Source organism: Phalacrocorax carbo, chromosome 5 (assembly GCF_963921805.1).
Source record: "Phalacrocorax carbo chromosome 5, bPhaCar2.1, whole genome shotgun sequence".
In the NCBI taxonomy this organism is placed as follows: domain Eukaryota; kingdom Metazoa; phylum Chordata; class Aves; order Suliformes; family Phalacrocoracidae; genus Phalacrocorax; species Phalacrocorax carbo.
The window spans coordinates 8626107-8640450 of record NC_087517.1 but is presented as its reverse complement, the minus strand read 5'-3'; the positions used below and the strand labels follow the sequence as shown (position 1 = coordinate 8640450).

The following is a 14344-nucleotide window of genomic DNA, read 5'->3' as shown; positions in this document are numbered from 1 at the left end:
CCAGCTGCTCACACTGAGGAACTGATGGAGCATCAATACATCATCCCTGGGCTGGTGACAGAAGGGTCACACGAAGTGCTGAGAGCCAGCGGAAAGGTACGGCTCTCGCTCAGCCTTTGATTCATCCTGGCCCAGCAGACGCACTGGGGAGCACTGTGCAGAACAGCAACATACTTCTTATCTTAACTTTTGTCATAAGCTGGTGAGTACATAGAGTTTAGGGGAAAAGACCCAGCTACCTGATAGATTTTCCTCAGGATTATAAAATTCTAATTAAGATTTTCAATAAAGTTATTAGAAGTAGAGTTAAGCTGAAGTCCTTGTCACCAAACATGACAGAGAATTAAAACATTACACAATGAAGCATAAACAACAATGTGCTTCATTTGTCCATTTATTTTACAGTCAGCTGAAAGAGTATTTAGGTCATTACATTTAAAATGCCATTGCGTTAACTCTTGTGTCAAACACCACAATATCCAGGCATTAGCAAATCTGCTAGGTTTCCTAATGCCTCCCTGGAAAGATAAATAAGTTTGATTACTATGACAAAATATTTCATAAAGAAGTTGTTCTTAGATATTTTGGTGGCTTCTAAATAAATGCCTTATGTCAAGCCACAGATGAACTCTGTGCGATGTAGAGAATTGATGTAAATTGATATGAGTTAAGGAAGAGGCGGACTGACACTAGGAGTGCAGCTGTCTGTGTTGGTGACTGATAGTGAGGATAGTGATGAGGGGCAAAGAGGTTTGGCTGATGTCAGAAATGTGATTTCAGGATGTCAGGTTTGAAAAACAGTCCCACAGGAAACACAGCCAAGACCTGGAATAAGAGAGGAAAGATTACAGAAGAGCGCAAGAGATAAAAGATAACAAATGCCAAACATGAAAAAGAGAGAGGCGCCTGCACAGACCCTCTCCAGCACAAGCTGAAAGTGCGGTGCAGTGCCGGGAGCTACAACCAGGAACCCAACAGTGTGTATCTACAGCTGTTAGCACTGACAACACTCCGCAATTTAGACTGCAAGGGGAAAAAACACATAAAAATAATGAAGTTCTTAAAAACACATTCTATAAAGCAGAGACAAATCCAGGATTTAGATGCATGTCAGGACTGGAGTGGAAAATAATTCAGAAGAGATTTCCCTTCTGTATTACACTTGCCTACTTTTGAGTATCGCTCCATCAGACATGCCAGCAAGAGCTCTTAGTCCTAGTTCAAAAATGTTTTAAATTGGGGGATTTCTTTGCCCACATCAGGTGTCTCTACCTGACCTGTTTCCTCAGGAGTTCTAAGCTTCTGAAGGACCGACTTGTATCTCGCACTGCTGCCGTTTATAATGTACACAAGTGGAAACCACTGCTACTGGTAAATGGAGTGAGAAAATGAATAATATCAGCACCGACTTCCATGAATATACGTGTACGTATAGTATGTGACGCAAAAGTTCAGTTTTGAGAAAAGAGATGTAACATGAATAAATGTGGGTAAAGCTGAGCGTACACAGGGCATGGAGCACCTCTGCCTTCGCAGTCCACAGGCACCCACTGTGTCACACAGTCCAGTCCACCAGCAGTCCAGCAAAGCCCTTACATTAATGTTTGCTACCTACCAAAACATCTTTAAAATCATGTCCCCAACCGTCCATAGCAGTTACAGGGAATATCCACCTTTCAGCAGTTGCGTTCACTGAGTGCCTTTTTTTTGTCCTGTTTTTCCTTTACTTCCTTCAGTCAATGTTTTTGTATGTGCCTTATTAGGTACTGGCATTGACTAGTAAAGATTTTGCCAAACAGATTTTTGTTTGATTAAAATTATGGTGGAACTAGATTGATTTCTGTGCCTGTGACTGTATACTGTAAATAACTTCTCAGCTTTTAAATACCTACACATTAAAAATAGGGCATGTGCAGTAATAAGTCAATAAGGCTAGAAATGTCTGCAGTGACTCACCTGACAATCAGCACGTTCAAATGTGATATGGGGAAAAACAAACCCTTTGAGCCAACCCGACCTTACATCAGAATATCTGAAGGCTTTAGCTGGCTGGTCACCGTATGTAGAATCCAAGCTTTTTTCCCATATGTCTGGCAGCCTGCAGATAGACCATATGGAATCACGGCAAACCGCGGTAATGGAGGAACCATCACTACCGAGGGTGAATACGCTGGAAGGTCAGGCAGGCTTTGCTCGCTATTTGTGACAACAGTTTTACCTTTAAGGTACTACTTGATTGTTTTCTATAAAACAGACAATAATTCACAAAGCCATTCTTTACTCTCATACAGAACATAAAGAGTTCTTAGTACAAGTGAAGATTTTTTTACAAATAAATAAAACCTTCCATCCTTTTTATTTTTAGAAGTAAATTTCTTTTACTATACACTGCTGACACAACTGCATTTCTGTTCTTGCTTCTAAAAACACATAGCTATTTCCAGAGTTTATCTTCCTATTAAGCTTTGAAAATATTAAACATATTCCATATAACACACCTTTAAAAATATCATTTAATGTCATATTTTGGAACCTGAAGAGTGGATTACATAGGAGAAATGAACCCAGTAGATGGTGAAGTTTGAGAAGGATTCAAGTCATATTTTAAAACTAAAATCCCCAAATTGGATTTTAAAGCCCCAGTCACAGGGAGGATTTGCCATGCAATTTTATTTCTGTCCTGGGTGGGGCCAAAGATCAGAACACCATCCAAAGAAAATACAAGTTGCAAATATTCTTTCCTCAAAACTCAGCCTGAGTTGAAACTATATCCTACGCAGAGATATTATGATTAGAGAGCACTACACAGTACTGGAATATCAAGAAAGTGCTGCAACTGGGTCAGTGTTATATTACTGCCACAGAACCAGAGGCTTCCCTGTTTATTTACGGGAAGGTGGCTGGTTCTGCGTGAGGCTAACATACTGCATTGATGGACAAATCCGTGTTTCTTTCCAGGGCAAAATTCCCTTCAATGCCAAAGGGAACTTTACCAGAAACACAACACGTAACTAAAGAAAACTGTTTTCTGAGCAGTTGCAGGGAGAGCCTGATGAATCCTCTTGTGTCTTACCCAAATGTGATTACTTTATATTGCCTGCTTATGCTGAGCGGTTATTAATCACTTTTAAAGCCAATTTGTGAACTTGGCTTAGAAATCCTTTCTTACAACATCTTTGCTGTTCTCCTTGACTTGGTTTAAATTGTTAAAAAATACAATGAAAAACATTACCAAAACAGATGTGTTCTTTGTCAAACTAGCATGAAAACTCAAACTACCTTGCTTCATATAGAAAACTTTACATATAATTTTATTTTCACCCATTCAATCACAAAGTAAAATTTTGTTCCTCTCGAACTTCTGTTTCCACAGTTAAACAAAAACAGATACCAAAAGGACCATCTTCTAATTTTTAAAATCCCCATTCCCCTGCCAAACATTTGGTTTAGCTTGATCACACAGAATAGCTCCAGGCTTTTCACTGCATAAATAGGAGTATGATATTAAGTGACAACTGACTAAAAAGTAATATGTTGAGACTGATCATTCAAAGTTAAGTTTCCCCAAACTACAATACTTTCTTACAAGTTTCTGAAATGCAGATAAGAAGTATTTCTAGATTTGTTCAAAATGTTTAGTATGCCTCCATAAGCAAACATTTTCTCTGACTACAGTGAAACAAACAGGAGAATCAAATCAACTTCATTATATTTATTTTATTTTGTAACCCCTGGGCCAGATTCAATAAAAGCTTTATCTAATTTTAGTCTGTGTGACAGAACATTAAAAAGATATGGTATTTATTTAATTTAGCACTCACTATTTTTTGAGCAACAAATGATAACTTCCTGCTGACTCTTGTTTACTATGAGTTATGCATGGGAATTGTGCTTTAAATAGCTAAATCCATAGGATGTCAAAATCTGGAGCTTGGACTGGAATGTACACAGATCTTATTAATTACCAAGGCCTGGGAAAATAAATGGAATACAAAAAATATATTTGGGCTCTGGATTCAGCATGAGAACAGAGTCAGCATTCAGATTCAAAGCCAAATCAGAGCTAATATTCAAGTATGCATGGAATGAGGTCCCTAGCAGTGGTTATTGTAAAATTCCTACTCTAATTGACAGAAATCTCCTGATATTTCCTTCATTTTTAGCCAACTGAGAGCAACTTTCTTTATTTCTCTGTCTCTTTATTCACCTGGTTTTAGGCCCAAGGATGGATATCCCAGTCCTGCAAATTTGAACCTTTCACCTAAGATGATCATGTTCTCTTTGGGAAGAAAGTTACCTTGCTATTACAAGTTGTCTGTGCATCACTACGTGCTGTGCTGCTTTTGGAGCCATGCACGAAGCAAGGAGCTTGGCTCATGATAAGCAGATCTCTGCTACTTGAGCCCTTTCTTTTCATATGAGGTAAAACTGAGCATGCTCTGTCCACTTGCAGCAATGCAAAATGAGAAAGCCTTGAATCTTGCCCCAACTTCATCTTAAACTACATTTTGTCCACCTGCATATGTGCTTCCTCCTGGTTAATGCTCATTGCAACATTTTGCAAGAGCTGCCTAGCAAATGAACAGAGGATATCTTACATTCATCATATGGCTGGGATTTGTTTGCAAAAGGAATTATTCTTCCTTCAACAAAAGCCAAAAGAAAGTGTAACTGCTCATTGTACTGACCATCCTGCTAGGCCTTCATGACTCTCCCCTGGACAACAGGCTGATAATCTCTGGTTTTTCTAATCAGATTTCCAAAGTATTTGTACAGCTTTGATGCATGGGAACATATGTGGGAGCTCCATGCATCACTCCCAGCAGACAGTCCTCTGTGTCCACACTTCTCCCAGTAATTTACCTTTCTGCATTTTAGCTTGTGCTCTGGCACAGAACATGCCTGATGACATGCATTTCTCCTTCAGCCTCTGTTCACAGTTTCACCCTTAGCCAAAATTTGAGAGATATGTCTTTTCTTTGTTATTCTACGTGAAGTTTTTGTTTAAAGAAAGCCACTGTCCTTTTGAAAGCTTGAAGGCATGTGAAAGCAGTCTCTCTACATTAAGAATCCCCAGTGGGAAATCCGTAGTTGCATTCCCTTCTGCATCAGCACTAGGAAAGCAGAAACATGGGGTCACCAACAGCAGTGTAGAACAGATATTACTCACAGTGAGACACTTGCCCCAAGAGGGTCAAATTCAAGCCAGGTGATCGCAACAAACGCTTTGAACGCAAAAGATATATGAAGATTTTTATAGTATCTTGGCGTATTTTCCTTAAATACACCTCTGCCCTTCCCCACGCCCATATATATTGTTGCATCTTTCGGTTTTAGTATTCTCTTATATTCTTAATAATTTTTTGAAGTAGGTTGTTTGAATCATATCATTAAATTGTTTGTGGAAAAGATTCCATTCCATTATTTGCTATATATAATAATGTCAGTTCCTTATATTGGATTGGATTCCTAGCCCCATTTTTCCTTTCTGAAAATCTGTTCAGTTTGGAAGCCTTTCCATGTGCAGAATTCCCTCCTGGATTAACGAGGCTGGCTGATGTCACCACTGTGCAATTCTGGGTTAAGCCGCAGTAACTCCCCTGATCTCAATAAAGCTGCAACAGCAGAAAACTCCAGTAACGCAACAGTGAGTCACACCCAGGCAGCTCTACATGTGGAAGGGTTCTGGATGTGTCCAAAGAGTAATCAACAAATGCTCCTCATTTTTTACTGAATGTTAGCTGTATTACGCTGCAAAACATGGATTCAATATGCCAATGCACACTTAGAAAACTTACACAAAACAAAACACCAAAGCTAATTTTGATGTTAGTGATCTATACACATCAGCGACCTGAAGCTATCTGGGATACAAAAGGTTATCATGTTATAAGGCAGCAAAATTGATTAAATTTTCCTAATGACATGAAGTCACAGTATATTAATCCTTAACCCAATAGTGTCACATACGGCTTTCTTCTCAGTTTGGTACCTTGGCTATAGCATCATGGGACAGGCTCCAAGTTTTTTATCAAGAAACGTGCTTGTGATTTCTGCCTAAGAACAAAACAGGAATTCAGTGTTGTACCCAGTGTTTGCAGAACCAGGCGATGTCGATTGTACATTAGTTTGCATATATATGTTAGACTTTCCTCTTTCTATAGCTCTCTTCTTTTCCTTAACGATCCATACTGCAGGACTGATAACAAAAAAGAGTGCAGGGAATTTCACAGCTTTAGAAGGAACAAACATGAAATTAATGTGCCCAGCATTGTTCTATTTAAAGCACTGGTAAATGAGCCAACAAACTACTGTCCATGAGCATTACATCACATGTTGCCACGTTTCTCTGAGGCTATATAAAGCTGTAATATGTTCACTAATGAATTGCGTGGTATGTTCAGGCCATATGGCACACCAGAATTGTACAATACAACGCTCTAGCTATAGGGGTACATAACAATCAATATCTGACATCTATATCATCACATGTTTATGAAACACCTCCCAAGGAGGCTACATGTTGAAATAAACAGTGTATATTTTATTGCTTGCTGTCCTGTGTGCTTGTTACAATTTGGTTTATATATTATTTGTTTATAAAATTATTTGTGCTAATAACCCAAAATGCCAACATATTTTTTACTTTCCTCTATGTCCTAAATTCACTGTTGCTGTGGGAATAGAGACGAGGTGATTGGCTCCTGTTATTTTGTTTCAAAAGTTCCAGCTGCTGACTAATTACTCTGTCAGAAAAGCAAACATGGCTGTTTCCCATGTCTACACTACATCTTCTTATTTCCAAATATGAAACTACAGGAATCCAAGGCAGTTAATATGTCAGGTTTTATTTACATAGCTCTTCAGTTATCATGTGGAGCAGCATCTCTGCCCAACCTTTTGGATTATAAAAGGATTTTGTTGAAAGATAAAATGCTAGGGAATGGGTTAAAGTATGTAAATAATTTTAAACAAACACATAAACAAAAAGCAGAACACTTGGACTATCTCTGTGCATTATGGTAAATGAAGCCATAATCTCCTAATGCCCCTGACAATGAGGTCCCTCCATTAGCTAATAGCCAGTTTTAAACACAGTCTTATAATAATTCTACCAACTAAATAAACATTTTAAAATGAATACACACACATGTGCATAATCAGGCAGAAAATGTACAACGTTATGTTTCACTGCCTATTTTTCATTCATTAAATTTTGAACAGAGTAAGCCTGCATGCAACTCTGCGACCCGTGACAAAAATACCCCCTTGAAGTTAAACCAGCTTTCAGTTACCCACCCAGCTTCCTCATAAGGTGCTGCACCTACAGGAGCTGCCTTTCTGGGAGAGCAGACCTACCTTTAACGACTGAAGTAATGATAAGCCACACAGGTCATTATACTGGCCCGGATCATTTGGGTTCCTGCAGCCATTCATTCTGGGTGCGAAAATCCTGGATATGCTCAATCAGGAAAGCAAAAGCGCGCTTTTCTCTTCAGCCCAAAGCGCTGCTGCTCTTCCGCTTCTTGTCAATATTTAACTCGTTTGTCAAGTTGGATTATATCGCCTGTCCTAAATCCTACTCCTTCAATTCCAGCTCGGTGGGTGTGCTTCCAACGCAGTCTCTTAGTCAAATATTGATAGCTTATCAGAGTCATTTGTTTGACCTGAAAGGTTCCTTCCTGAGTGCATTATCTTATATAGGTGATACTGTTGCCAAACCAATGCACCAGAGAAACCAACACGTCAACAAACAGCCATGATCTCTGTGTTCCATAGCAACGTGCACAGAAAACAAGGCCTTTGTTGGATTTTCAGCATTTCTTGATGATTAGTTGCCACAGAATGAAAACTACATAAAAATATCATTCACAACAATAGGAGAAATTCCAATTATACATACTTTTCAACAGATTAGTATAAAACAACCTGTTTTTTCAGACTTCTTTTTAAAGAAAGCTGAAGGAAGTGCTTCTTCAGGGCTGATCCCACCCTCAGACATGGCCTGAAGCCACCCTCTCCCTGAAGCTACCCCACCATGACCGGAGCTACTTCTGCTGACTGCAAACAAGCCATTTCTGTTTGACCCACTGAAGATGCGACTCCACACTCCTATGAACAGGCTCATACAAATTCATTTTTTTTCCACTTATGTACATTTATGTGCAGGCTAAATGTATCTCTTAGGCACAGGCAATTTGTGAACACCATCCTCCATGGAACAAAATTTTGCTCTCTAAATTTAAAGGCACTAATAGTATCAAGCAGCAAAAACAATGAGGCAAAGCCCATATGCTGTTTCAAGCTAGAGTAGTTAACATTAAAAAGTCAATTATTACCAGCCCACTGCAATATTTTGTCTCAGGAGGTAGAATATTTTAAAGAAATATTACAATGTCTCAGTTGCTTGCTGGGGGAATATTCTGATTTTTAACAACAAACTTTGCTTATTCCAAAAAGGGATAGGATACAAAAAGGCTACAGGTTTCAGAATAATATACACAAATATTCCTTACAGATCTCTTCTTCCCTGTCCTTCCCCTAAGCTTTTTCACCAAATAGGTGCATTTGGAGCCAAAGAGCTTAGTCCAACCAAACCATGGGAAAAGTAGGATTCACACCGATTGCAAGGAGCAGTGAAGGTACAATAAGGTGCAGTCTGCCTAGTCATATTTCCCAGCTAAATTTCTGGAAGTTTGGGGCTGCTGGGCAATTTCGCATGTCTTTGATAATACAGAACATTTACATCCTTGTAAAGTTATCCAAAGTTATCCAATCATTATTAATGACTAAGTCAGGTCTGAAAATTTCTGTCTACACATGGATATACACGTTGAGTTCTCGCAATAAGTTAGCAGGTCAAAATCATTATAACTGTGCCTGACCCAAAGGCCGCTGAAGCGACTGGAAGTTTTCCTACTCATTCTCCAGGCTTTGGGCTGGGCCAGGCTTCACCCACACAATTACAAGGGACGCATTCAGGGTGGCTTACTTCCATTCCCATACCTCTGGCTCCAAGAGAACAAACGCTCTGTGACCAAAAACATCACAAGGTGGTTCAAGGTTGATGTATAGGATCTTGTCCAGCATTTCAGATTTCAGATTACCAAAAACTGGTAGAAGCTCACACCTGCTGTTCAGATATATGGCCACTAGCCTTCAGGTTACGGTTACCAGCCAGTGAAATCATGTATACAGTACAAATGGTTATTCTAGATATAAAGGGATTCCTAACCTATATCCAATCTCTTGAGCCACCCCCTTCCCAGTGCTGCTCTGAAACATACAGCCTGCACTGAAATAGATGCTGAGCCTCAAACAGTCAAAAGCAATTTTGTAGTTCTAAATCCAACACATGCATAATTGGTCTCTGAAACTAGTGGAACAAATGCTATTCTCTTGCAGCAAGATATTTTTGTCTTTGATAAATATTAACTGACATGCAATAGTCATAGCAAAAGCAGCTGACCCATATTTCATAACTAGTGGAGCTCTGCAATGGGGAAGTTTTCTTTGACACTATCATTAGAAGCACTCAGCTGCTGCAGGCTGTGAGCCGGATGCCAGAGCAAAACTCTTTCTCAAATCACTGAGTACAAGATCACCGCGTGTGGTATCGACAGCAGGAAATGCATTGGAGCTCACTTGACAGAAGATTTTAATGTGGTTCTTTACCTCTTTTTAACTGGTTAAAAAAGACAAAAAGTGGAGATATTCCAATTACACCTTATTAAATGTTACTTTTCACTGGGGAGGCTCTGTGGACTCATCACTATCAGCACAAACAATCATGGGGAGGAAGAAGAGACTGGTGGGGTCGGTTGTCACAAGGATATTGTGTGATAGAGCTGACCTAGCTGCTGGGATTACGAGATAACATACCTCAGTTTGTCATGAGGCCATTTTCAGTGTAATTGAATTGCTATTTTCAAAAAACTATAATAGAATGTAACTTTGGTGAAAATTATTTAGTACCTGAAATCTGCAGATCTGAACAAGAATCTTTAGTAACTTCCTATTTTTATAAAGTTCAAGAAAATGCCAAAAATGCTAGACAACAAAAAGGTCTATAGAGAAGACTACATTCTTTAACCTATAATGGTTTTTATTAAGAAGCTGAAGCACTGCTAATGTTTTCAGGGTTGGGTTGAACCTGGGGCATTTTGTGCTTTTTTGCAAATAAATAATTTGATTCAAAGTTTGCAAATGAAAAGAGGAGTGCAGAAAACCTGGAAATAGTCAAATTCTGTCCAATATTTTTAGTAATATAAACTACCATAAACCTTAGAAGAAAATACTACAAATTTGGTACAGGGAAATCTTTGTTTACTTAATGCAATTCTGACTGCTTATTATTTATTTATTTATTTATTTAAGTATTGCACGAGTTCCCCAGCCAAGCTGTTCGGGTTGCCAGCCTGAATAGCTTTCCACATCTGCTGCCAACTGATGTCTCCCCTGACGGTATTCAGAGCTGAAGACCAAAAATTTCACATACAGCAGAATTAGCTCTTTAATAAATGGGTCTGTGGAGCAGTTCAGCCTCGTATAAAGCAGCTGTTTCAGCGGTCATATGGCTTCTGGTAATTGCTTCCAAAACCTGCCTTTGCCATGGCATCCACGTCAAGGAGTTACCCAGTTCTGCCATTGCAAGTCCCCATTTTTGCATTCTTAAAAAATATTTTAAGTGAAATGGAAACCGTGAGGGCTATATTTATGTTGCTTGACATTCTGTGTTGTTTGAGGAATGAAAGTAAATTCTGATGTTTAGATGTCACTGGAGATTTTTCATCCTTTTCTTGAAACCCATTTACACATGTTTAATGGTTTCTTACGTGCATAGAGGCAACTTTTTTTCTGGTACACGCTGAAACAAATGTACCTCACAGATTCACTTATGCATCTTGGACATATCAGTTAAGGTCTTACCATCTTACAATGACTGCCGAGCTAATTCTGCCAAACTCCCATTGCCCCCAGCGGAACTTTGTCCAAAATGAAATGGAAAAAACCTGGATCATGCTCTGTGTTTGGGAGAAAAATGAACTGTCTTGGTAGCTGCCACATTTGTGTGCCAGAAATTGTTGTGTGGGATTTTAAAAGGTGCTTACTTTTGGCCTCTGTTCCCAGTGAGATCAGTCAGCGATTAAACTTCCATTGACCTCAGTGGGAATAGGTTTAAACTCACATTAAGCACTTTAAAATCCAAGTGTGCAGGCTTTACATATTGGACAACATACCTTTCCGAGCACTATTATAAACCCTTTTCTCTATCAAATCTATAGGCAATACATCTTTTGCAGTAGGTGTTAGAAGAGGCTGAATAAGTGCAATTGTTTTTCAATGTCACATGAATAAATTGTGTATAGTGCCACGGGCTGAATAAGAAGAGACAATTTTTGATAAGCCCATAATGTTTTTCTTTGTTTTAGAATGTGCTCATTAAACTTTGAACAGTGTACAGCACGCAGCATCCGACATAACTGCTGTTCTAACACTGCCATGCCTGACCCATCACACAACAAACTGAACATGACTTTTTCATGAGAAACAATAAAAAATGTTCATCAATTATTAAAGTTTTCTTTTCAGTATGTATGGGTGAAAAAACATATAAATGAAAATAAAATATCTCTTCCTACATGTCACTTATGCACACACGGAATACTTTGGTTTCCTTATAGCAGGCCCAGCCACTCCAATACCTCATTAGAGCATTGTCTGACATCTATTGTTCACGTTTTTAGGCATGAAAGAATTCAAGACCCTCACTGCTGTCCTACACACAGCTACGGCCTTAGGCTAAAAAATAAATACCTGCCTTTCACAGAACACAGTAGGCAGTTCAGCGTTTCCAGAAATAAAATAATACTTTCTCCATATCCTCTATCTTGATCTTTTCAGAAAGAATCAATTAGGTAAAAAATATTTTTGAATGCAGCAATGCCAATAAAACTGATGGCACACACAGTGTGGAGAAGGTAATTAGTCCTGCAGTCCAGTGTTCCCTCACATGAGTGGGAACGCTCTGCCCATGCAGTTTCAGTGACCTGAAGGTCATTCTTCTGTATAAGGACATCTGCTACAAGGAGGTCACTAAGCTTTTTTTAAACCAACAGAGAAAACAAGGACACTGCTTTCCTCCCCTGCCAACTTCTCTGCAGAGCATCACCACATCCCTTCCACACTTCTGCCTTCTGCCCCACGCTGTAAACTGAGCAGTGGACACTCTTATCCTTTGTCCTTCATTGCCTTCCATCAAGAAAGCATCTTAACTTTCTTGAGGCGGAAAAGACCCTCCTTTGACCTCACTCTTCTCAGTTTTTCTGTATTCATGGATGCCAAAGGAGACTGATGAGGAAATTGGTTGTTTCCTTCCTGTCCCCCACCCCGCATTCCCACTCATGTCTCCCTATTTCCTGACAGCAGCCACAGCAATGCTTGTAAAAAAGCTAATCTCCACAGTGCCTCACCCTATACATCCTATAATTCCCTTATCTCATCCAAGAGATAGCACCTCAGCTAGTACAGTGAGTACTAGCTCATTCTGGTGTTCTGTAAAGGATCTGAGGTGAGTGTGTCACCCAAGAGCTACAAACACCATTTCCCATGGTATCCATACATTAAAAGACTGGAAAATCTAACGTCCAAATATTGGCCAGCCAAACTTGGTTTAATGCGAGATTGAAAGAGATCACAACCCAGGGAAGGGTGGCTGCAGGCCATAAATGCAAGTAGCTGTGTGATTAACAACATGTTATACCCATAAAATTTAAATCAAACATTGGTCAGCTGAAGGTCATTAAAGAGAAAAAGTCCCTCAGTTCTCCTTTACTCTGCTCTGAAAGGCTGATACTCACCAGTGGGAGGTACGGTGGACTAAGAGGAAAACCACACAGATTTAAAAAGATTTTGTTTCATAAAAAAGAAAAGGAATTTGCTGAGTATTATGGTAAGCCTAAGCTGTGCAAGGAAAGCAGTAATAAACTATAAATTACCAGGAACAACAAAAGAAACCCCTGCTCATTTGAGTGACTATGGTCAATAGGTATCACTTACCTAGCACCCTGAGCGAGCACTGGCAGCACAAACATTATAAAAAGGCCAAAGTTTCAGAGGGCTCTGGATACTTCGCCAGCTTTTGTAAGCAGAGTTCAAGAAACATGAAACTACTTACTGTCAAATGTTTGCCTGCTGACTGTGAATAGTCACCTTTTACAAGAGCTAGAGGGGATTCGAACATTGTTTCCACAAGACTTTAACCCAGAGCTCCTCAAAGCAGCGGAGGAGGCTTTGCATACCTAAGTGCCAGTACCATCAGCTGTGCAACACATCAGGTCACTGCAGGATCAAATAACTTCTGAATAAGCAGGTTCTGCTTAATTTCACCGCTATCTCCTGTATGAATCAAACCATGCTTGCTGGCAGTACAAGTGAGATCCCTTTTTTTTGATCTCCACTGCTGGACTAAGTATAAATTTGTTGGATTGAAATCAAATTGAGAAAAAGACTTTTAATCCTTGATGAAACTAAGGTATAACCAAGGTATATCTTCTATATCTATAGTGAGATAGAAGATTATAAATGTTTAACTCCTAAGTTCATTTAGCAATTATGGGCTAGTGAAACAAACTCAGGGGAGTTGAACCTTTTGGTCAGAGTTGCACAGAGTTGCAGAGTTTGAGGGGAGACCTTATCACTCTCTACAACTACCTGAAAGGAGGCTGTAGCGAGGCGGGGGTCAGTCTCTTCTCCCCAGTAACAAGCGATAGGACGAGAGGAAATGGCCTCAAGCTGCACCAGGGGAAGTTCAGGTTGGATATTAGGAAAAACTTCTTCACCGAAAGGGTTGTCAGGCATTGGCACAGGCAGCCCAGGGAGGTGGTGGAGTCTCCATCCCTGGAGGTATTTAAAAGAAGGGTAGACGTGGTGCTTGAGGATAGGGTTTAGTGGTGGACTTGGCAGTGATAGGTTAGCGGTTGGACTCGATGATCTTAAGGGTCTTTTCCAGCCTTAATGATTCTATGATCACATGGGCAGCTACAGAAAATGAAACGCTGATGTGCACTTGAATTGCTGGAGGACAAATCAGCTTCTTTGGAAGGCATTTCAGCTTGTGACTCTTTCAAGCTTTATCAAGGAATTCATTTTCCTAAGCAGCTACCAAACAACAGGAAAGATCACTAAAGTCCAAAACTGGCCAGCTGAGACTTATCTGTTACATCTGGCCCAGGATATGATGGCAGAATATGTGAAAAAGTCCGAAGAGCAATGAACCTCTACACTGAAATTACCAAATTCAGTATATTCACATAAATGCTGATTTAAGTATGTTTACAGCAGT

At 39.6% G+C, this 14344-nt stretch overlaps 1 protein-coding gene across 6 annotated transcripts in view; it reads right to left on the bottom strand.

Annotated features, from left to right (window-relative positions):
- The window catches only part of NCKAP5 (NCK associated protein 5), a 409981-nt gene that overhangs the window by 324716 nt on the left and 70921 nt on the right, over positions 1–14344 (bottom strand). For 5 of the 6 annotated variants that reach the window (XM_064451093.1, XM_064451092.1, XM_064451090.1 and 2 more), the window contains exon 1: positions 7360–7505. The exons of the other annotated variant lie outside the window; for it this stretch is intronic. In XM_064451093.1, coding sequence (XP_064307163.1) covers positions 7360–7437 — 78 coding nt within the window. In that variant the 5' untranslated portion in view covers positions 7438–7505. Of the gene's footprint in view, positions 1–7359; positions 7506–14344 lie in introns of those variants that run through there. 6 annotated transcript variants of the gene reach the window in all.